This window comes from Chenopodium album, chromosome 3 (genome assembly GCF_948465745.1).
Source record: "Chenopodium album chromosome 3, dcCheAlbu1.1, whole genome shotgun sequence".
NCBI classification, from domain to species: Eukaryota; Viridiplantae; Streptophyta; class Magnoliopsida; order Caryophyllales; family Amaranthaceae; genus Chenopodium; species Chenopodium album.
This window is the reverse complement of record NC_137836.1, coordinates 77,146,217-77,170,850: the sequence shown is the minus strand read 5'-3', so window position 1 is coordinate 77,170,850 and position 24,634 is coordinate 77,146,217. Positions and strand designations below refer to the sequence as shown.

Genomic DNA, 24,634 nt, shown 5'->3' with positions numbered 1-24,634 from the left:
CCACAAATACAATGCTAATTACTCATTTTCCTACCTGCTACCGAACAATAATCACACTAGTTCTACCTTCATTATTGGGTAATTGCACAACCTCACAATTTTGTAAAATAAAAATAAAAAATGATTGTTTAAAATGCGCAAGGAAAGCATATTAATGTATTTCATGAGTAAAAAATAAAAAAAATAAAAATAAAAATAAAAAAAAAAGAAAAAGAAAGAAATGGTAGTATTTTCTTAATAAAGCCATCGTTTTATTATAAGCCAATCCAACCGTAAATCATTGATTTGTTATGGGCGTGTTCGGCAAAATATAGCTGTGAAGGTAGTTGTTAACTGTGTAGGTAGCTGTTAGCTGTGAATATAGATAATTTAAGTATGGGTGTTCGGTAAAGTATCGGTTGACTAGCTGTTACATATAAAAGTTTAGATTAAATTTCCAACAATTACCTCAAAAGCTACATCTACTTTCAAAAGCTAATATTTCTAACTTTTCATAAAAGCTACTCTAACAACTAGTTTGCCAAACACTAACATTTTTTGTTAAGTAGTGGTTGACTTAAACCACTAAAAGTTATTCAAAAGCTAGCGTCGAACACGCCCATATATATAGTTGTGAGAACATCATTTTGTAACTTTGAGGTCCCAACTTTGACGCCCATGATAATTTGTTACACGTGTGGCCGTGTGGGAAGTATATCCTTCTCCCCCGGTCCTCCCTTATTTGTATTTATGAGTTCAAATAACGAATCAAATTTAATTTATACCTGAGATAATTGTGCTAAACACCAATAACCTAGCTATTCAATAGACATAATAGATGATTATCTAAATGATAGATGGATTTATCCACACAATATACTACGGAGTATGTAAATTAAAGTTAAAAATACAATGGTATGTATATATCCACCAATCTAAGATATACTTAGATTTTTTAACCCTAAAATAGTTACAAAATATATATACTTCAAAAGCAACTAAAGGAGAGCTTATAAAGACAAATGTTGTAAACAAAATCATAATTATTTTATGTGCAGTGTTGAGTATCATCTTGTAATGATGTGTTCTATTCACCTGATTTTTATTTATTTGAACTTAATAGACCTTATTAAAACTTATGTTAGTTGTAATTTGTACTTAGATAAAGAATTTATTTTTTCTGAATTAAACTTATCTGAATTTAGTTGAATCATTTACACCTATTACACTTAAATTAAGTGAAAATAAGGTAAACTGAACGTACCATAATCAACTAAATTAGCCAAAACCCAAGATTCTTATAAAACTTTATACAATTTACGTCATCCATGCTATTTTCACTACTTTCTTTGCTAGTTGTTATTTTTTTTTTTTTTTTTTATTATTTTTTTTATTTTTTTTTATTTTATTTGGTTGTTGGATATAGTGATATACGTAGCATAAAGGTTGAAGATCTAGGGAGGGGTGACTAAAAAGAAAGTGAGTCAGCAGCTTAGCCGAGAGGTCACGTAGTGTAGTAACAGTTGGAGTACAATTCATTTGTGTCCCACCAACATCACAATTATTCACAAATTTCCTCACGCCAACATATAACTACACTACCACCTTTTTATGCTCACATAAGTCACATTATTTTCTTCCTCCCACTCTTGTTATAAGTGATATGAATGCTTTATAGACCCAAACCTTTCAAATTTTATTATCAAATACATTTAATCAGAAAAAAATAGTCATATAAATTTTAATACTTTCTCAATACATACATTTCAAAATATTAAATTAGAAAATTAAAAAAAAAATATTTTAAAATGTTCGATGGCTATAAAAATAATAAAAATTGTGACAGCTAATTTTAAACAGAATAGGTCGATTAAAAAAATTACAATAATTCTCCATTGATCTTCAAACTGCAAGTGTTAAACTCAAGAATATTGTGGAGAAAACGGCTTAACTTTTGTATTGATATTCATCACATATATATACACAATACAAAATATAACCCACCTTGCCTAAAACTCCTAACAAGATAAACTTACCAAATATACAAACATAACATAAATACAGGTGTTAAACTCAAGAATATTGTGGAGAAAACGGCTTAACCTTTGTATTGATATTCATCACATATATATACACAATACAAAATATAACCCACCTTGCCTAAAACTCCTAACAAGATAAACTTACCAAATATACAAACATAACATAAATACACTGAAACAACTCTAATAGGAGGTCAAACACATCAACTTTGACCACACTGGCATAGCCTATACCAATATCATTCCACAATTTGTGTTACTTAAATTTTGAACATGTATATTTTCAAAATATTCACACTTTACTCCCTTCATTTCAATATAAATTTCTCACTTTGACTCCTACAAGTATTCACAGGTAGTAATGCGAGTATTTGTTAGAGTCACCTCAATTATTATTATTATTATTATTATTATTATTATTTCTTACATCTAAAGATAATTAAAAATATTATTGATCAAAAATCTATATTGGTTTTATGTTGGTCAAACTGATACAAATAGTTTGAAATAAATGGAATAAGATATTAAACAAAACATGCTTGAAAGACATACTCTTAAATTCTTAATACCTCATTATACTCTATAGTTAAGAATAAGATTACGAGGTGAACTCAAATATGAGTAAAATTAAGCTCATATCCTTTTAGAATCATATACTACACAAGAAACTAATTTCTTTTTTTATTTTGTGGTAAAGAAGACTTTGGCCAAATTTCAATTTTTACAGTTTTTTTGACATAGTATTTACGAACCAGTGACTTGGAAGTAAAGGGAAGGTTTAAGGATCTTATCTCCCAAACACCCTCACTTGGTAAGATTTGAATTTTAAACCTTTTAAATATGAGATAAAAATTACCAAATGAGCTAACACTTTATTGAGATTAGAAATTAATCTCCTATTCTCTTAAAAATAGTACGAAAAAAGGAATATGTAGTACGAGTAAAATATTTATTGTACACACATAGGAGCGGGGGAGAGTGATGCACATTTATACATTCCGTGCAACAAATAACACACAAACTTGTTTTACGCTTCTTCGGTGAAGAATTTATTTTTGGTTGATCTCACATTTATGATCTTCTGACTTGTGACTATCACTACCGTTTTGCACCTTATTAAAAGGTCTTCCAACTTTTCCCCAAAACCTCAACGTCTAGTCCTTTGTCCTCCTTTTCAATTCCCTTTTTTTAAAAAAAATTTTTTTTTTTAAGACACATTTTAAAAAATAATTCTTATTTTAATTTTTATACTCGTACATTAATAATTCCATGCAACTAATTCTATAGCATGCAACTAATTTCATAGTTGGTCCAATTTATTAGTCAAAAAGTACTTATGTTTTTATGGAAAAAAAAGTTAAGTATATGGAGAAGTGTGAATTTCCAATTTTGGGTTTCTATACTATAGGGGTAATTTAGTAATTTCGTATATTGTTCCCTACATTGTGATAGGTCTATTTATTTGTTGGGTAGTTTCACCTTTTAATTTTGACGAGCTTAGCTTTTTAGGCTTTTGGGTTGATACTCTCTATAAGAATAGGATGTTGTAATATGTACCCTAATGCTTTGGGAAGCATAAAATAATTTGGCTTTAAGACAAGAGTATTTTGTACTTCTTGCCATGAAAATGGTTATCTAGTTGTTGACCTGTGTTTTTGTGAGGGGGGACATGGAGCAATTTGTACGTGTGATGGGATTATTCTCCGTTGATTTGAAATACTTGTAACACTCATATTTTCTTACAAAAATTACGAGTACAAAGTATTACTAGTACATAGAAATGAATATGTTAATGTGCAAGTATAGTTAATTGAAATAAATCTATGGAGTATTACGTAGAGAAGTTAAACAATAAAGTATCACCAAAAATGATATTGATGAAAAAGAGAGACACAAAGAATTAGTGTAAGTGAAATTAGTAGAAGACCTGGTAATACAGGTACATAAAATAATAGCAATCTTGTGTCCACCTGTCTGTATAGAGAGTATTTAGGAATAGAGGGGGTAATTATATAAATGGGTGATTGGGTATTTAGAATACAAATTATACATATATTGGTTAAACACCGTCACTCGTCCGTATAAAAGTTAGCGAGTGACAACTTATAACCCTTTTTCTATCCAAAATAATAAACGCATATTGTACACATGATTTAGGGCCTGTTTAATTTACTTTAATTCCAGTTCAGTCCAGCTCTAATTAGTTCAGTTCAATTCAGCTCCAATCAATTTAGTTCAGCTCCTAAATTCCCTATCTCATAAAATATTCCTTTCAGCTCAATTCAGTCCAATTCAATTCAGCACAGTTCAATAAATGTGAACAGACCCTTATTCTTATAACTTTATTCTATCAATTTTTGTACGTTTTTTTGCTTCAAATATTCATTGAATATTTTTTAAACACTATTAAAAGGGAAAAAAAACCAAAGAAGAAAAAAGGGGAGAAAATCTATCAATACATATATAAAGGCGTTTATAAGAACGTCCACGTGTCACGTAGGCTCCTCTCATTACGCCATGTCACCAACTCAACTAATCATTACGCCACGTCATGCACTTATAATAATTAAAAAAAAAAAAACTCTCCACAAGATTTGAACACGCAACCTCTAAATCTAAAACTAAGTGTTTTAACACCAATCTAAGTTATTTTTTATTTATTCTTTTGAATACAAAATATTAATATGTAACAAATGACAATTCAATATGAACAACAAATTTAATTATAAGAAAATTGAGTTATAAATTACAATGTATATTAATGATCAACCCTATGTAATTACCCAGGGTATTGCTCGGGCCCAAAAACTAAAATGAAAATATAGAGGAGTAATTAAGATTAAGCATAGAAATTAATAAAAATAAATTACAAGATTAACCTTTGATTACATAATCCGACATTACATTGAGATTTTTTTTTGTGCAATATTCAATATTATATAGAAATAATTTTTTATCAACTTCTTAATTATTAAACTAACATGTCAATTTTAACTTTTGAGACGTTAAATCATAAGAATTTAACTTTCCTTTTCATTTTTTGTTTGATCACACAATTTATTTTGTTATTATTTGTCGTTAATAATGAGTATTATCAACAGCGAAAAAATAAAATAAAATACTCCGTAATAATTAAGCAGTTACTTAGGCAAGAAAAAAAAGGGGTTAAATGTCACTAAGGTGCTAACTTTTATACTAATATGGTCAATTAACCTTGTTTTTACTCCATCTAAAATATAAGTAACAATTGATCAAAACTTCAAAGGTTAGACATGTGGATCATGCAAGAGTAAAATTATTGCATGTGAGTATGTGACAAAGTAGAGTACATGGAATGAATGCGATAGCCCAAATGAAAAATATGAATCCATGTCAAACTTCAGCCCAAAACAATGCAATGATATACTTCGTTGTTCATCAAATTTTAGATCATGCGAATGCACAGTACTTTAAAATGCTAGACTATTTACACAATCCCAATTTACAGATCACATAGTTAAATTAACTAAAACGAAATATTTTATAATTCCGAGTTAAGATAAATTTAATAATAGCCAAAACAACCCCTTTTAATCGAACGATTATTATTATACAAAGTAATAACGACACGTAAATTAATTGAGATATTATTTGACACGCATATAAGACATTTGAGTTTTTTTTTTTTTTTTGCTAATGTCATGGTCAATTTGGATCCCTAAGGGCAAAGATATCGCCAAACCTTAACTGAACAATTTTCGACACGCAAATTGATAAATTAAAAGTTTAAAAAGGGTATTATATTCTAATTGACAAACGAGTAGTTCGGCCCGGGTCAATTTATGGTAAACAAATATTCATGTCGGGTTTAGGGTCAAATTCGGATTTCGGGTCGAGTCAAGTTCGAGTTGGATTAGTTTGGGTTGGGTCAGTTCGAATAGGCCGGGATAATTTTCAAGACCAATTATCTGGTCAATTTTGGGTCGGGTGAAGTTCGGGTCGGATCAATTCGAATCGAGTCAATTCAAGATGGGACAATTTTCAACAACAATTGTTTGGTCGATCTCAACTGGGGTCAAGTACAAGTAGGGTTAGTTCGTTGGGTCAAGCTCAGGTCGAGTCACCAAAAATAAATTCACTCAAAAAAAATTGTGGGGAAATTCCATCTTATTGGTAATTCACCATTTCACCCTATCTACTTTGGTTATTGGGTCACTTCGAGTTGGGTTGTAAAAAAAAGATGAAGTATAAATTTTTAGAGAGTATAAGATTATCTCATATGAGTACCATGAAGTTTTTTTTTTTTTTTTTTTTTTTTTTTTTTTTTTTTTTTTTTTTTTAGGTAAGGAGAATTCCCTTGCAAGTTGGGGGGAAATAAGGGATCCAACTTGCTTGGGGTGAGAATCAAACCCCATCACATCAACCTTGGTATAGTTTTTTATTGGTGAAGATAAAATACCAAGTATATTATACAGAGTAATTATGTATTTAATAATTTTGACTATAATTACAAATTTGTTTATTGCAGCCATTTAAAATTTATTAATTGTAGCTATTTTAAATTTATGTTTTGCAAATCGCAGCCGTTATAACTTTTTTTTTTTGTTGCAAATTGCAGCTCAAAAGTATGTAATAACTTATTATTTGCCACCTAATCCAAATTTTCTCGATTTGCGTGTCAAAACATGTTTCATTAAAGTTTTAAGGGGTCATTTTAACCCTTAAAGATCCAGATTGAGCTCGAAATTCACACAAAAATTAATGCGAGTTTATCGTTTTACCTACCAAAAATTGTATTGATTTGTGAGCAATAATTTTTTTGCCGCGAAAATGAGATACTTACCTTTTTTTTACATAGTATAATTTCAAGCTTAAATTGGATGCTTGTGTACTAAATCAACCTCTAAAACTGTTCTGAACATTTTTCAACATACAAATCGAAGAAAAAACTAGATAGGTGACAATTAGTTATTACTCCGTACTCCGTAATATTTTCGATTTGTAATTTGCAATTTTTTCAAAATGACTTTAATTTGCCAAACATAAACCACTACAAATCTGAATGGAGAATCATTTGTGAAGTATCATTTGTGAAATTAATTTTTACGAGAATGAATGGTGACGGTTGATATTATCCAAATCCAACGATTGACATTATATTGGAGTCATATATTTTCATTTTTTTAAATTTTCCCATTCATTTTCAAGCCTTTTTTTCACTTTTACGCTGCACTTCTTTCTCTCTCCTCCATTGCAGCGAATTCCGAGCTCTCCATTGGAGCGGCTTCCGAGCTTTCGCTCCTCCATTGAAGCAGTTCTTAAGGTATGATGCTCTTTTTCATTTACCGAATATTAATTTCTCAATTTAGGGTTTAATTTGATATAATTGCTGATTTATAGTATTCAGTATAGTCAATTTAGGGTTATTCTAAGGTTTACTAACTATTGACTTGTAAATTATAATCATTGAAGTGGTTTATAGTCAAAAAGAGTGATTTTTTTTTTGCTAGAATTTTGATTTGTGAAATTTATGTTGATAATTTGTAAGCCAGAAGAATTATATGTGATTTTTCCGAGGCTAATTCGATAATTGAGTGTAATTTGATTATAAATGTTAGTCCATAGGCGAATAAACCAGATAATCACTCTAGAAATGCGTTTGAGGAAGAAATGAGAAAAGTGGAAGAGATAATTTTGAATTTAGCTGAAATTTTCGGTATTTCTTGAATTGTGAACATGGTTGAGTACTGGTATCTCGATTTCAAGCTTGTAATGTAAACTGACTTGCGTGTTTTGAAATAGGTGTTAATTTACTAACACCTATGGAACTAACGGAAGTTGTTTTTTTTTTTTTTTTTTAATTGTCTGCCAATTTAAGTATCTTTAATGTACCTGAGTTTGTGTTGGATGTTGTTTTTCTCGAAATAGTTTAAGCCTGATCCGGCTGCGTGTACAAGGATGGCAAATAGTTTCTAATTAATGTCTGAGTGTGAACCCGAAAATACAAGGCTACAATTATAATGTGTGCTCATGCTGGATTCCATTGTGTTTCAGATCAAGGGTCAATGAAATTAATATCTTGCTTTTGTGCATTTTATGTAAATTGACTTGTGCGATTGTGAGATAGGTGTTGATTTACGAAGCACCTATGGATTTTTTTTATCATTCATAATTGTCAGCCGATTTGAGTATCTAATGTATCCGAGTTTAGGTAATATGTAAGTTTTTTCGAATTAGTTCCAGCCTGATCTGCCTGTGTGAACCACGATGTCAAATAGTATGTAATTTATTTTATACAAAAACTTTATGCCCGAGTTTAAACTTTAAACACGAGGTTACCAATTAAGGTGGCTCATTAAAATGTGTGCACATGGTGGATGCCATTGTGTTTCAGATCAAGGGTTATGAAACTTAATATCTGATTTCGTGAATGTTGTTATGTAAACTGACATGTGCGGTTGTGAGATAAGCGTTGAAATACGAATCACCTTTGGAATATTTGCATCAATCATGATTGTCAGCCAAGTTAAGTATCTGATGTACTTACGCTTTGTTTGGATAGCAAAGAAGGAAGGAAAGGAAGGGGAGGGAAAAAGGAGTAAGGGTTGGGAAAAGAAAGGGGAGGGGGAGGTGAGCTCCATTTTCCCTCCAAATCTCTCCAAATTTGGAGGGATTATGTTTATTAAAGAGAAAGGATAAATAGATCCCTCCCTCTCCTTTCCCTTCCTTCCCCCAATCTTTTACCCAAACAAAAGAATTTGTCTCCCCCCTTTTCTCTTCTCTTCTTTTCCTTCCATTTCTTTATATCCAAACAAAGTGTTAATGTTAGTTTTCTTGAAATAGTTCAAACCTGATCCTCCTGCGTGTGACAAGATGTCAAGCATTTTGTAATTTACTTTACACAAAAAGTTTATGTCTGGCCGTAAACCTGAAAATGTGAGGCTACCAGTTAAGGTGGCTCATTAAAATGTGTGCACATCTTATATACTGTGAAGTGGTGGATGCTATTGCGTTTCAGATCAAGGGTTAATGAACTCAATATTTCTGTTTTTTTGGGAGTAGGCTGCATGTACCAGACAACCAGGTTTCCCTATACTGCCTCTAAGGGAACTTCTTAAGAGGCATTGAATATTGTTGACGTTGATGCGGTGTGACTTGATCTCAGCCTTTGTAGCTGTAGCCTGTAAGGTTTACTAATTATTTTAGTGTGTAGCTTTAGTATTTGTTTTTAAAAATAATTTACACTTTGAAGCTACATATAACAATGGTAAAACTGTTATAGTCTCACACTCTCACAGTTCACTTAGGATACTTGTATTAGCTATAAATGTACTCATAGCATTGTAGGACATAGGTGGGGTGAATATGGTGGATACTGGATACCTGTCTTGCATATGCACTACTTAGTATTGTAGCATTATAGAGTGACTTGCTAGTTATCCCTTTGTTGCCACGTAACAAAAAATACGAAGCTATCATTACCTCATCATATGTTTTATTTATTTAAAGATGAAATGCTTTGATTTTTACTTTATTTAGTGATTAATAGTTAAAGAAAAGCATTGTGATGTGGGATTTTGTTGAGTTATTCTCGATGTATATTTCAAAGTATCTTTTTTTGGGTGTATATTTTACACAATTAAATAGTAATGATATTAGTGGTTGAGGCTATACACTAGCAAGTGTGAAGACAAAAGTGTTTAATTTGTAAAAATAAATGAAGTACTCCCTACATTTTATTAATGAAAAATGTAATTCTTAGGAATTTTTGTGCTCCTTGTTCTAGCTGACTGATAGTGAGGTGCACTATGCCAACAGGTGCCAAGAACATAGTCTTATTGTATTTGCCCATGCACTTATAAATCTGGTGTAATATGATACCCTGCACCTAGCAGGTTGACATTTTGTCCTTTCTTGTGTATTATACAGGTGCTTCTTGTAAATTCAGCATCAAAGGACTTTTGGCATTGTTTTGATGACTGAATCAAAGGAGGTCAAACCATCTGGTGATGGCATTTCTGGGTCAGTGAACATTGATCCAGATGCTATGAAAATGGAGATGGTCAAGGAGAAACATACAGAGGACAAGGAGGACGTTGGGGAAAAGGAAGAAGGGGATGATGATAAAGAGAACGCTGAAGAGGAGGAAGAGGAGGAGGAGGATGATGAAGGGGAAGAGGAAGAGGAGGATGAGGAGGAGGAGGATGGAGAGGGGGAAGAAGAAGATACAGAAGAATCAGATGAGGATACAGAGGATGAGCAGGATAACAAATTGGAACCTGGGCCGGTTGATGTGGCAATTGACGGTGGGGAGGAAGAGGAGGATACTGAGGATGAGCTGGAGAACCAATTGGAACCTAGGCCAGCTGATGTGTCCGTTGATGGTGGAAAGGTGTTGCATGTGGAGGTTTCCCTGGAAAAGAACTCTGATAAAATTGTAGATTCTCCAACTCACGGGGTTGAAAATAACAAAACAGTGCATGCAGGCAATGTCAAACCGTCAGTAGATGATGATGGTATGTCTGAAGAAATCCAAGCAAAAGCTTGTAATGTCTTTTTGATCATATCTAAAGGGAATTTGGTTAGTCTAGTTGCTTTTTATTAAAATTGTGTATGTTTTTAATAATATTCCTTGTTCTCCCCTCAAAAAACAATCATGCAGGTATTCCTGTTCCAGAGGCTTCAGTGAAAAGTAAAGAGGGAACAATAAAGAAACCTGTTATATCTGATGATAAGGGTTCCATAAGACCTGATACTGAAGAGGGCCATGATATAAAATCAGATGATTCACTTAAAGATAGAAGGTCTGGTGATGAAACTATTTCCAGAAATCAATCTTCTTCATTGAAGGAGGAAGAACCAAAGAATGTTGCAAAGACAAACGAAGGAGCTATGGATGTTGATGACAAAATTCCCAGTCTTGCCTCTAAATTTGACGTAGACACTACAGGTGGAGGGGAGTCAGGAACAGAAGATGAACAAGCAGCTTTTATGATGGAGCTTGATAAGTTTCATAAAGAAAGAAGTCTAGACTTTAAGCCACCAAAATTCTATGGAGAGCCACTGAATTTGCTGAAGTAAATCTCTTGAATCTCTATGTGTTTGCGCCCTTAACCTGTAACATTTTTATTGTTAATATAATATCCTACATTATTTGTGCTGGAGGCTTTTATAGCAATTAAAAATTATTCCATTTAGTTGCCAAGTGAGGAAGTTATGTTGGATCATTTATCTCTATTTTCTTTCTACTAGGCTCTGGAGGTCTGTTTTGAAGTTGGGCGGCTATGACAAGGTATATTTATTTCATGCTCTCTTTGTTACCATCTAAACCTTGATCTAATTAGTATATGACTTGTCTTCCTTATCCAGAAAAGATAAGTATTGTTTTTAGTGGTGGAACAAGAGGAACTGAGACAAGTAATGGGTTGAACATTATTGACATAATTAGCAGCAAAGCTAATACTTAACTTACTGACGTTTCTTTGAATGTTTTTCCTTCTTATAGCTGCAATGCTCTTCACTTTTTACTTGAGAGTCTTCTTCAGGGCTCAGTATTGTAGCTTGCAATTTTAGGCTTATGCACTTTGTAAAATTTTCATTTGAGAATTCTAGTGTGTTTGGTTGCTTAACATAGGCTTGTGTTTTCAATTGATAACATGGAGTGTGGTATTTTAAATTGTCCACTTGTGGAAACTAGTTCATTTCCATATCAGTTATCGTAGCCAATTATGACGCTTTGCTATGCAAAGGAAAGCTGCATATTCTTCGTTGTTAAAATTTCGTTTCTAATTGAATAAGCTCTACAAGCTCACTAATTTGAATAATTCTGAAAGTGTATTAAATCTTATTCTACTGAAAGTGTCTTCAGATATTGTTGTCCTGTATTGTTTGGTGGTGCTTATATTGACTTCTTGATTTCCTTCTCGTTCTTTGTCTTCCACTTTTTATATTCCATGTACGCAGCCTAAATATGTCTAAAAGCTTTTATAAATTATTTATTCATTAACTTGAACTAGGATATCAAAGACATTGGTAATTGGGAGAAGTTTCTTTGTTGTATACTAACCTTTCTTTAGCAAGGACAAATGAAAATAAAGGCTATAATCCAGGAGATGTTATTTCCTGCTGAAAACCTAATCAGCAGCTAAAAGCAACATATGGTCGGGAGAGGCTGGTTATGCAGGTGCTTAGGTTTGGGCTATGCAATTTTTTTTGCATAGAATTGATTCATATTAAGTTTCTATAAACTACAAGTATGAACTTATAAAGTGCAAAGTATTGCCTCAGTTTGCTTTTAGTTGCCAAGTTAAAAATTTAAATTACACTATCAATTTGTCAATTTATTCTGGAAGTCTAGATGGGGTATGTCTTTTTTCTAAATCATCACTTAACTAATAATTCGTTCAATAGTTCTATGCTGTGTCAGTGGGTCCAAATGCATACCCTATTACCCTTTTCTTCGAAATAGCCTATAACTAGGCAAATTAGCTAAGTGGTAGACAAGGTGCCTGTGTTAGGCATTGGTTTTCATGCATGTGAGGTTTTTAAATTTTTTGCTTAAATGATTTGTAAAAATGTACAAGTAATATGTACTTTCTTTGATGGAAAGCAGCAAAATTGTCGTACTATTGTTATGAACTTCTGAACTTCTCTCTTTTGAGTGAAGGGATGATGAAATTTATGATTTTTGTTGAAGCATATTTTGAATTCTATTTTATTTCTTGTTTTCAGGTGACTGCTTGTAAATATTGGCGTCAAGTGGGAGAGTCATTTAAACCTCCCAAGTAATGGGCTAAGCCTCTTCCTCCTAACACTTTTTTGTTCTGATGCCTATTTCTAATTTGCTAGAAAATTTGTTCATGATCCAATTATTTCATTTGACATTGCACATCATACACATGTATTAGTGCAGATCCAGTGATATGGAAGGGTTACCTAAGTTTAATATAGAACACTGACCTTTTTACCTCTCCTATATGCTGTGCATTCCAGTCAAATTTGTAGCAAAGGGGTCCTTTTGAAACATTTTTTCTAAGAACATTAGAAAAAAAAAAAGTCTATAATTAAAACTATAACCTTAAAAGACAAGGAGTCTTCTGAAGCAGATCATTGGAAAGTAAAAGCAATCCAGTCTTGCTTTTGTGAAAATTTGATGCCAATTTAGGACCAAAAGGGAGGCAAGGTTTATTACTCTGTCCTATAGAGCCTTATGATCAGTATTCCCCATCTCTAAATTCTATTGTTCCTTTCTAGTCGTAGAAATGAAAGAATAGCAAAACGTACCCAGTTCTCAAAAGAAGCTTCTTTCTATTGTTCTTCTCAAATCTGATACAACAAATTTTGATTTGACCTGGTTATTGGGTAAGTCAGCTCAATGATAATAGGGTCAGGGTTAAGGTTAAAGGGCGCTCAAAGGATAGGGTCTTTAATAGACAGGACCCTAATTGGGTAGCGTCAATATAAGGTCAAAATGTTTTTCCAATTTTATAGATAAAGAAAATAGATAATGTAAAAATAATAGCATGAATATTTTTCTATTCATTTATACTTATTTATTGCTCTGTCCTATATTTTTTCAATTGATAGTTTATTGGCCCACCTATTATTTATTTGTTATTGACTTGCGACCCACATTAGTCCGACCCGGAAACGTGACCTTTGACCCACTCGCACTGACCCGCTCAATAACTTCTGGTGAACATCCAAAAAATTAAAAAGTCTTCCAAAGAAACATATCTCCTTAAGTCCTTAGAAGTACCGAATACTCAACCAAAAAAAGAAATTGATTCTTAAGCACACATTTATTAGGCTATGTAATTTGCAGTTGTCATTTTTGTGGAGTCTTAAAACAAGTTGACTGTGTAATGGACTTCACCTTCATCGTCATAAACTTCAAACACGTAAGACCTTGTGTGTCATTTTCTGTACAAGCTATTGGCTTTCTGAAAAGCAAACACTTTTAAGCTTTTCCTTGAAAAGACACTTGTTTATGATATATGTGATGGGAAGGAACTGAAACTACAAGAGAAACATATTCTTTGAGGGAGGAACAATATGAATTGACCTCTGAGAGCCTGAGCAATGTGTAAAAAAACTCAAGGCACTTTAAGGCGATAGGGGTCCTGATGTCCCTTGGTGTTTATTTTTTAAGAAAATTGACTATTGTGTGCCTTGTGCGCTTTTGGTGCATATCTTTGAATGAGCCTCACCTAGGTAAAAAAATACTCTATCCCAATTACCTAGTGCCCAGGCTCGCTTTTTTATACACTTTCCTCTAGACAATAGATTTCCTATTATACAATCCTAAAAAGGCCTCAAAGATTTGAAATATTGCTGGGATGTTGTTGAACATTAGCTTGTTTTTAATTTCTTATAGGGATATAAATTCACTTTCCTTGCAAACTGAAGATGTGATATGAATACATGACTATCCCTTCACCTTAAAATCCTCCATCAAACCCTTAACCCTACATTATAGCTAAAGTACGACGTAATGTGTCAACAACTAAATGAACCAATGTGGAAAGCTAGGGGTTAATTTGGGAATACGCTTTCTTCTTCCTCCGGCAATCCAATATTGTGTATTAGATTGCTCTTTCACTAAAATTATGAAATAAGTAGACTTTAAACACCATCAAATTAAACAAACCAATTTTATCTAAAAGATAGCACTCTTATAGTCTCTTGCAAAGCGTCACCAACTACCTCATTGGCTAGTATGGCCACAATAGTGCAATTCTTTATCGGATTACCCTTAATGGAATCTTTTCTGATAATTTTGACAGGACTTGCACCACAGTGTCATGGACCTTCCGCATATTCTATGAGAAGGTAAGCTCTTTGTTTTGTTAGATCTTATATTCTCTTTCACTCTTTAGAATGAGCCTCACTTGTATTTTAGTATTTCGAACCTTTTTATATGTGTATATTATCACTACCACAATCCTAGGTAGAAGAAAAGAAGAGCCAGATATTCCTGTACATGTAGAATGTAGTTGGTGACTTGGTGCATATTTGTGAATGTTTTGTGGGAGGGCATTTTTCTGTTCCTTGTTTGGTCAGTGTTTGATGGTGATATGTATTCCATCATTTCCCCTTCCCCTATCCTCCTTCACATCCAATTCTCAAAAACTAAAGAAATGGGGAAAACAATTGAGAACAGGTGAATGTAGCAGATATGTTATAACTGTAGTCATTTCTTTTATTCCCTTGTGTCTTGCTCTGTTATTTTATATTTTGGTAGTTGCTTGTAAGTTTTGTTTATTATATGATTTGTTGTTGGATTGTGTGTGTGTGTGTGTTTTAACTATGCATATTAATATTTAATAGTTCTTTTTTGCAGGCTCTTCTTGATTATGAGAGATACAGGACAAGTAGTGATGGCTCTAGCATTCCCGGTTCACTTGCTGTGCCTATGGGAGCTGAAAATCAGGTTTGTGAAATTGTAAAGCTAATCAAATGTGTTTGTTTCTAATACTTGTATTTATCTTATATTCTTATCTAACATGTCACCACTGTAACATTTGGCCATAAGAATATGGGAAAACCCACTTGTATGTGATATCTAATATGTTTCTGAATGGTTGTCCTCAACACCCCTTTATTACTGGACTTACTTCTTTGTGGGTGGCTGTTTTTGTAACATATATATTTCATTCGTAAATGATCCTTTGCAACTTTCTAGTAATATCTGATTTAAAAATGCTAATTTATTATTGTTAATATAAGTTAATAAAGAAAAATTTCTTATGCTTGTACCTCTAGGAGAAATTTCTTTGTACCATCATTTTTGTGCATCATGTATAAGTCCTTAACGACTTTACCAGCAATTTGAATAATGAAGAAGACAAAGTTGTAACGGTAATATGCAAGATAAGGACCAAAGGAGAAGCGTTTATAGTTTATACACTCTTTTTGAACTTGCAGAGGTAGTAACAGAGACTGACTGGATGCTGTGATATGCTGTGGTTTTCTGCTTTCCTTTTTTATCTGTTTGTAGGAGAGAGAGGAAGTTGGAGAAGCATACTCTTTCGGACTTATATATGGGTAGGGTCAGAGATCAGAGACAGTAGAGTCATGCGGTTATGCATAAAGTGGCTATTAGTTTTCTGGTCTTTTCCTGCTAAATAAGCTCAACATATATATCCAGAGTCTGCGGTGAGGAGCCTCTATGACATGGTGCCTTTACTCAAGGGAACCAAAAAATTCTACTCCCTCCGTTTCCAATTAAAAGTTCCACATCACCCAAAAACCTTGTCTCTGAATAAAAATCAACTTTCACTTGTGGCTACATGTATCACTTTTAATCAACCAAAACCCACTATCTTCTTTTTACCCTCATTAAATCAACCAAACCTTACTATCTTATTTTTACTCGCTTTATATCAACCAATCCCCATTGTCATGTATTTTATATTCATCATTAATCCACCAAACCCCACTGTCTTCTTCTTTTATTTATTCTCCCTCTTAAACATGTGTGCAAAATGCAAATGGGACTTTATTTAGGGACAGAAGAAGTATGTGAAAGTTTAGTTTTTTTTGCTTGTCCAAACTGTAGTTTCGTTGTGGACTCGGGATAGTTTATGATAGCAAGTAAAAAGGTGTACAATGTGTCTCCACATTTGTTAGTATGAATACCTGTTAGAAGCCTAGTTTATTTATTTTTGGATTATTATTACTATTATTTTTAGCACCTGCTTGACATTTTGTTGTTTTCCCATTTAAAATTTTAATCCTGGATCTTTCAGCAGTTCAGCACATTATGTTGATTATTTTTCTGTTCAAAAAAATATTAGCCTTAAACAAAATTTGTTTTGTTCATTTACTTATATCCCATGTTCTTCTAAACTTCCCAACCCCTACACGACTTCGTTTCTTGATAGAGGGAAGGTAGAGGAGTATATTAAAATTGAATTTGCTAAAATTCTCCTAGGACTGTTTTGCTCACATTGGTAATGCCCAGGGTTCTGGATCAGGAAGGGCCCGCAGGGTTGCTGCAGCTCGAGCTATGGAGGGTTGGCATTCTCAGCGTGTACTTGACAATGGTGAAGTTAGTGACCCAATCATAAAGGTATTTTGACTGTCATGTTGATGATGTTCCATTTTGATTGGTGAAAGCTTTTTTGTGTTTAATATGAATAATTTTGTATTTAGGATAAGAATCTCATCTCGTTGAGCAAGAAAGAAAGACAGCTGAAAAACCTGGGTTTGCTCTCTTACTATGTTTTGTAAATCTATTTGCTAATTTTTTCATTTTCATTTTGCTTGCAACCAGTGGAATCTTTTAATTTATTATAGTCTGCTTAAATATCGTTATTTCCTCAGGTGAACTGAAACGGAAAAACCCATCTTCAACCGATCATGCCGTGAAACCTGCACGCAAAGTTCAAAAATTACAGTAAGGCATCTAGATTTATGATTTCCTGTGGCTCTGTGATCTTTTAAAATCTGTTTTTAACTTTTATTTAATACAAGTAGTTTATCTTGCTCTGTTGCACAATTGGTGAATTAATGATCGTTAATAAATTATTTTGTTTCTTCTGGAAGCGGGCAAAAAGAGTAGAAATCCTGGTAGTCTGTATTTTGACTTTTGAGCATAAGAAATCCGCAATTTTTCAAGTTTCAGTTTAGGTGGTGCGATTTTATATTATGTTGTGCATTTCGTCTCCCTCACTTCTTTTAGAACTTCTATATCTTTCAGACTGTCATTTACCTTTTTTCAGGCATTTCTCATCATACTTCATAGTTATTAATGCCATACCCTTTTAATGTTGAGCCCGTTGGTTGCTTGTACTTTTAGTGTTTTTTGGTATGTAAAGTTATAAAAACATCCCAAGGCTTGCCACAGGCAAGTTGGTTGTTAGAAGAAGATATTTTTCTTACCTCCTAGAAGATATGAAACTGTTAAAGAAGCAGTTTGTTAAAACCATAGTCTTAATGTGAATCAAGCTTTCTCCTATCACATAACTACCATGTTTATATGATGAACTTTAATTTTTTACAAAATAAAAAACTGATATTGGCTTTTTGCTGAATAGTCCATTGATTAACCTTATGTTAAATTTATTCTCCTACTACCTCTTACCTGTTTTGGAAGCCATGCTGATTGTTTCACTACCTGCCAGATCGGAAACCACAGTAATTGACATTGGATCTCCTGCTGATTGGGTGAAGATTAATGTTCGTGAGACTGTAAGTTTCTAAATCGTTGTATCTTTAATAGAATGTTTTCCTTTACAATTTTTTTATGTACTTATTGGTTGTATTTTCTTTATCTCTGCATCAGAAAGATTGCTATGAGGTCTATGCTTTAGTTCCAGGGCTACTACGTGAAGAGGTGACATTTATTTCTTGTTCTTAATGTCCTTAAACTAATAGTCATATGTTAATGTATAATTCTTTGTGATTCTATTTTTAAGTAATATAAAGCTTTTAATCACTGGGGTTCTCCTTGGTGCAGCAGGGCAGATGCCCTTGATGCTGGTACTGGTAGTGAATAATATAAAAATTAGCCAGCACCAACTCTCTATGACTTTTGGCCCATTGTTTCATTATGTTTGGTGTGTGTTCGTAACGTACCAATATGTTGTGGTTTTGCTGGAAATTGGCCTTAAACCCAATTAAAAACCATATCCCATGACTTGGTATTTTTTTGTATTTCTTTTGGAAGGCCCTAAAGTAACCATAGTTTAAATATTTTGTACCTTCAAGCATTCCTTGAAATGGGGCTTTTTATGCCCATAATTCCATTTGTATGATTAAATTAATGTAATATTGTACTGTGTGCATAATATTATGCAGTACTATTGCTGTTAAACTTCTTTCATCATCTTTTTATTTGTCTTAGAAAAAAAAGTACACGCCAGTCACATCAAATCAGCTTGTTTTAGGCTAATAAATTGGCTTATTTTTAAATGTGTACTCTAGAGATGTAAATGGAGTTTTAAAGTAATGAAGGAAATAAAAAATACATTTTTGGTGCGATAACCATTGAATGCAGGTGATATTGATTGTAAGAATGTAAGTTAACCTATATGCTTTATTTTACTGTCAACAGGTGCGCGTCCAGTCTGATCCTGCTGGTCGTTTGGTTATATCGGGTGAACCTGAAAATCCTGACAATCCTTGGAGTGTGACACCATTCAAGAAGGTATTCTTTTTTTTTTTTTGGTTACTTTTTTTTTTGTAAGAGGAATGGTTAATACATAAGCTGTGATTAATCTGAAACTCTAAAACAGATTGATCTTTGCTGTTTGTCTGTTAGACTATCCTCTTGCAGGGCTATGAACCATCTGATTTAATCCCTACCATTAGGCTTGTTTAATTTCCCCCCCCCCCTTTCCTGGTGTAATCTATATTCCTTTTTCCCTTTGTTTGTTAAGATGTCATTTGTGTTTACTGATCTCCATTTTTTGCTTGCATTATATGGTATCTGAAATACATCACAGTATTGTTTTGGTACTGAGAATGTTCCCCATTGTCTGTTTTGATCAGGTCGTTAGCCTACCGTCAAGAATTGACCCACATCAGACATCTGCCGTGGTAACATTGCATGGACAGTTGTTTGTTCGGGTGCCATTTGAACAATATGACTAGCTTCCAGCAGGTTGCACATAATGATTGAGAGTGTACTGTAATTGTAGGATTGCAGATACTAGTCACATAGGTGAGGATAGCGTGAGCTTGTAGTGCTGTCGATGTTAGGTCTGAGTTCAATCTGTATCTTCCTGTATTCCTCCAACTTTCTGTACTTTTAGACATTGTAGAACTTGCCAATTGCAAGTTTCTTACCAAGAATGAAATTAGGTTCTTCAATGCATAGAATTGAATTTAGTTAACAATTACATGCTGCAGCCGCTAGCTGATGTTAATGAGTACATATTTTAATTTTTCTATAAAAGATCAAATTTGATGATGTGCGAGAAGGTTTCAAACAAAAAACAAGAAAGAACTGTTTTTTAAACATAAAAAGAAATTATTACAAAATTTTTAAGTAATGAACATACTTTAATTTTATGATGTACTAATGTCATCAATATAATAATTATTTTTTTTATTTTATTGTTGTACCAAAAAAAAAATACATATATATTTTTTGTACTCGAATTCCAAACCTTGTTAATCTAAACTGAAAGGGACTACTTCCTCCATATTTTTATTATGTACAACAAAGAAATATATTTTATGTCTCACAAATAATACCCACTTATTGCACATTGCCATTCAAAAAATAAAAAAAGAATCGGAGATAGTAGCTCAAATTAATCTGCTCCAACCCTGTACCTTGCTAATAAAAAGAATTGGAGATAGTAGCTCAAATTAATCCGCTCCAACCCCGTACCTTGGTAACCTTAACTGAAAGTGAAGTAACTCAAATTAATCCGACTCAAATCCGATTCAGTCGACTCAATGACCTGGGTTTACTTTTTATTTATTTATTTTTTTGAAACCAACCTGGGTTTACTTATTTATGGACAAATAAGGACTTTCATAAACCTGAAAATTTAAAGGCTAGCCCATTATCCTCAGTCTCAGGCCTTTCAGCAAGACAGTCACCTTTTCTTTTCTTTTTTTTTTTTTTTTAAATAAAAGTCAGTCACCCCTTTTTTATTGGGCTTAATGTGCAGTTGAATAGTTACGGGCTATGATGCGAACATCAAATTACGGAGTATATAACACACAAATCAAACCCTGTTTGTAAAATTGAATTCCCGCTTTTTTCTTGTGTTGTTGGTTTGTTCTGATGCGCAATGCACAGAAACTGTTCGATGAATTGCCTCAAAGAAAAGTTTCACAATTTTCATGGATCTTTGTTGTAATTTTTGCTTTGGAGATTAAATAATATATTCTAGTGTTTCTGAGATGAAAATTTGGCAGTTAGACCTTGTTTTCTTGTGTGGATTTTGGTGGTTTTAGTGCAGACGATTGGATTCATAAGATTTTAGATACTTACTTGGTTAACTTAATGTTAATTCTTTCTGGGTGTATGCAAATTGGTGCATTATGTTGGATGAGTGACAAGTTTTCGAGGTTCGGGTTGTTGGGTGGTTAATCCTTTATATGAGTATTGAAAATGGTTATGAGGTTCCTGATTTCCTAAACATAACATCACCACTGAACTAGAAGAGAATTCTGTTTGTCCAAGAAATGGTCTAATATCGAAACTCGACATGTAGCAAACATTCTAAGGATGGAAATGTCGTGATCGCGCATGGGTGGTATTGAGGACTTGAGGTAATGCAATCTTTGCTTGACTTAAAGTGTGTCTGTACTTTGTCAGATTCTAGAAAGTCTGATGTACATATTTCTTCACTGTTATTTCAGGGAATGATGAACTTCAGAGATCATATCGTAGCCTAAACTTGACTAGTCTAGGCTGTTGGTTTTGAAGATATACTGCTGCAGGATTAGGTAGTTTCCTCAACTGGAATGTATACTCTCCTCGGTCTCTCCTATCATTTATTTGACTTGTATTTAATTGATAAGTTTGATGCTAGATTACTTACGAAACATTCCACATACATGTGCTAGTAAATTCTTTTACTAAATTCTGTTGGTTGTGTTGCTTCCTGTTCTTATGTGTTTTACATGTCTAGTTAAAGTAGCTAGCCCACTGCATCAAGCATAGTATTGAAAGCTTACTTCTTGATGCTTAGTAAAATTGGAGAAGTATTCTGATAGGACTTAATGAATGTCTTAAAGATAAGGCCCCTTTTATTGGCTGACATAACCAAATTTTCGAATATGATGCATAATTAGTAATTTACCTTAGTATTTATTGTAACTTATAGAATAGAAGAAAGGGTTTCACACTTTCACTATAATAGAAAGAACCCTTTAATCTCCGCGCCTTCCCCAAATTCCATGGTATACTCCACGAGTCCACGGGTATCATGTAAAATACAGTATTCTATCATTTGGACCTTTGAAGTCTACAGATTGAGGGAGCTACCTTTATAAAAGTACTATTGTTATTCCTATAAGCACTCTACATGAATCTGTGAACGCACTCACATCATCATTAACTAATGTCTTTCTGTAATGGCATTCGTCTATTGCTAGCCAAGTCCTGTAGCACATATTGAGAATGTTAGTGTTAAATGATTTCTTTTATCATCCTCTACCCCTATTCTTCCTCACTTATTCACCCACACGTTACAGGTTTCTCAAGGGTGGTAAACTGGTAACTCACATGCATCTTATGGACACTTGTCCTCAAGACATGCATAACTACCACATCGTGACAAAATATATGTCATTATGTTTCATAACCCCACACCCCTAATGTAACAAAATTTGTACAAAAGCAATTTGTATTTGCAGGAAAAGAATTACTCCGTAGAGAAAAATGGCAAGAGTTAAAGTGAGTAAGCAAGTACACTGAATAAAAACCCAGGTGAAGTGGCTGTTTCTTGGAGATTATAACCATCATTGCTTCTATCAAAGAGAGAAAACAGGGAGATTTTAGGTTTTTATGAGCAGCTTTTGGGATTTACTTCGCAGTGCCTTTTCTTTAACTGTAGGCTGTGCTGAAGATATTGATGGTGAAATATATAATAATTTGTGGTCAGTGGAAGCTTTCGGATCCTAGATTACATTTAGATGTCTATCTTGCCCCCCCCCCCCCCCCCACAAAGGCTGTGATCCCTATAAAACCCTATGTTTAGGAGAATTTTATGTATAGATGCTTCTTCAAGTGAATTGCAGTTCCATCACTTCAGTTTCTCAAATAATATTCCTGTAAAGGAGGTTGGGGCCTTTAGGCCAATCGGTGTAACATGTCAAAGAAATTAGTTGCTAAGGGGCTAGTTGAGAGGTTTTAGAGAGTTTAAGGATGCTGCTAAAAGTGTTTGGTCTGTTTGTATTCCTTGTTGGTTCAATTTTGTAATATTTGATGGAAGGATTTGGAAGTTTGGTCCACTCCACGGAAACATGCATGATAAAGATATATGATTGTAGGAGTCTGGTTTGTCACTGTGGATTGGCAGACATGGATAATACGGAATTTCAGCATTGCAGAGTTTACTAATTTGTAGAAAATAGTTTTGAAAGGTACCATAGGGATCACTTATATGTAGCTACCATACTCTGTACTAGATCTTAAGAGGACAATTATACTCTGTTTGTGATGGCTGAGTACAATGGTAACAAAAAATTATCTAAATGTGGGGCTGCTTGTGTTCCCCGGTGCTCATGTAAAACTGATAATGAAAATATGCTGCATTTACTGTTCGCAGTTTAGGATTTTAAGGCTTCATATTCTGCCATTATTTGGGCCAATATGCCGCAACTTCCTCTTTTGTACAGATCTGTGGGTGACTCATATCTTGAACAAGCCTGCACCATTAAAGGCTAGGAGGAAACACCACATGTATTCCTTGCATAGACTATTTATTATTTTGGGATTGATAGAAAATTAGAAACAACGATTTATTTTGAAGGAACATGATGGACCTTTTGAAGGTGTATTTTAGGATTTATTAATTAGAGCTGCTTGTAGGTGTACTACTGAAAGTATGAGGCAAATTATGGTCATTAGATTATATTTTCTTGTGTACGATGTTCCTTTGCTCTATAGTCTTTCTAGAAGGTAGATAGTGATCATAGCCTAATGCCAATTTATTTTACTAAAGAGAAGTTGTGGTAACTAGAAAGAGTAGAAACTCAATTGTATTAATTTTTATGGTCATACCCTGCAATTTAGCCTTCTGGTGATGAATATAAATTCTTTCAATTTTGAAGAGAAGGAAAAAACGAAAAAAGGAACTGCCAAAATATGTGAAGACACATGCAATCCCCTTGTGATTTGGCAGTATTACATTTTCTCCTGCCTATAGTACTAGGCCAACCGTGGAGTCATGCACCCTATTGTATGTGTGTTGCTTTTGATTCACACCATTAATCAACAACATGCACAATTTTATGTGTGAATCATGTACTTCACTTGTTCTAACAATCTCTAACATGCTGACCTTTTAAGGTTTGGTCAATCTGGTTGTACACATGTTACTTGTTTTCTAGGATGTTACACAACATTTCGGACTCCTGATTGTTGATTTAGTTCTCTATGACTCCTGATAGTTGATTTAGTTCTCTATTTTATTTTCTGTAAGTATCAAAGGGATGAAATCCATACACTAGTTAACTTGTTTGCTTGAAATGGAGACAATAAGGTGAAGATTTCATCATCTGATGAATTCTGAAACTACTTAAACTTGGGTAGTTCTTTTCAGACTGACGCAATTCAACACTGATTGGCAAGAATTAGTTTGAATTTCTATTTCTACAAAATTACAATGATTCATTAGTTCTTAGTAACTCAATATTTGCTATTTATGCATAATTGTATTTATTTTCATACTTCTAAAGTTCTAATGCAATTACAGTTGTCATCTTTGAAAGGAGTAAAGTGAAAAGAAGTGAAGGATTCATGCATAATCATGGTGTTGGTTTGACTTTAAATTAGAGGCTCCTCCCCCATGATAACTAATTGATTTGTTATATGCTATATTTATTTGCAGATAAGACATGAGATCAAGTCATCAATGTTAAATATTATATGGCTTTGGTAATTCAGTATGGTCGATTAATTATGTTTCAAGGCAAAAACATGATTACATGATTACAAGGTA

The 24,634-nt window shown here is 33.3% G+C and overlaps 1 protein-coding gene and 1 long non-coding RNA gene across 3 annotated transcripts; both read left to right on the top strand.

The window, feature by feature from the left end:
• The first annotated feature begins 7,200 nt into the window (after window positions 1–7,200).
• Window positions 7,201–19,917, top strand: LOC145624285 (AT-rich interactive domain-containing protein 6-like). Of its 2 annotated transcripts, XM_081677283.1 has the most exons (15): window positions 7,210–7,323; window positions 9,063–9,183; window positions 9,930–10,516; window positions 10,663–11,077; window positions 11,253–11,292; window positions 12,732–12,784; window positions 14,786–14,831; window positions 15,343–15,432; window positions 16,966–17,073; window positions 17,157–17,208; window positions 17,328–17,400; window positions 18,128–18,194; window positions 18,289–18,339; window positions 19,060–19,152; window positions 19,497–19,917. In XM_081677283.1, exons 3-15 carry the CDS (start codon window positions 9,976–9,978, stop codon window positions 19,596–19,598), a joined length of 1,731 nt encoding a protein of 576 aa, XP_081533409.1. In that variant the 5' UTR covers window positions 7,210–7,323; window positions 9,063–9,183; window positions 9,930–9,975; the 3' UTR covers window positions 19,599–19,917. The 2 variants fall into 2 exon arrangements, with proteins under 2 accessions (XP_081533407.1, XP_081533409.1); XM_081677281.1 differs by lacking the exon at window positions 9,063–9,183 and having other exon boundaries at window positions 7,201–7,323.
• Window positions 19,918–20,746: 829 nt separating this feature from the next.
• On the top strand, window positions 20,747–21,564 carry LOC145617536 (uncharacterized). Its single transcript, XR_014107753.1, has 2 exons — window positions 20,747–21,236; window positions 21,327–21,564. It is a non-coding gene; the product is annotated as an uncharacterized LOC145617536 (long non-coding RNA).
• Window positions 21,565–24,634: the final 3,070 nt, after the last annotated feature.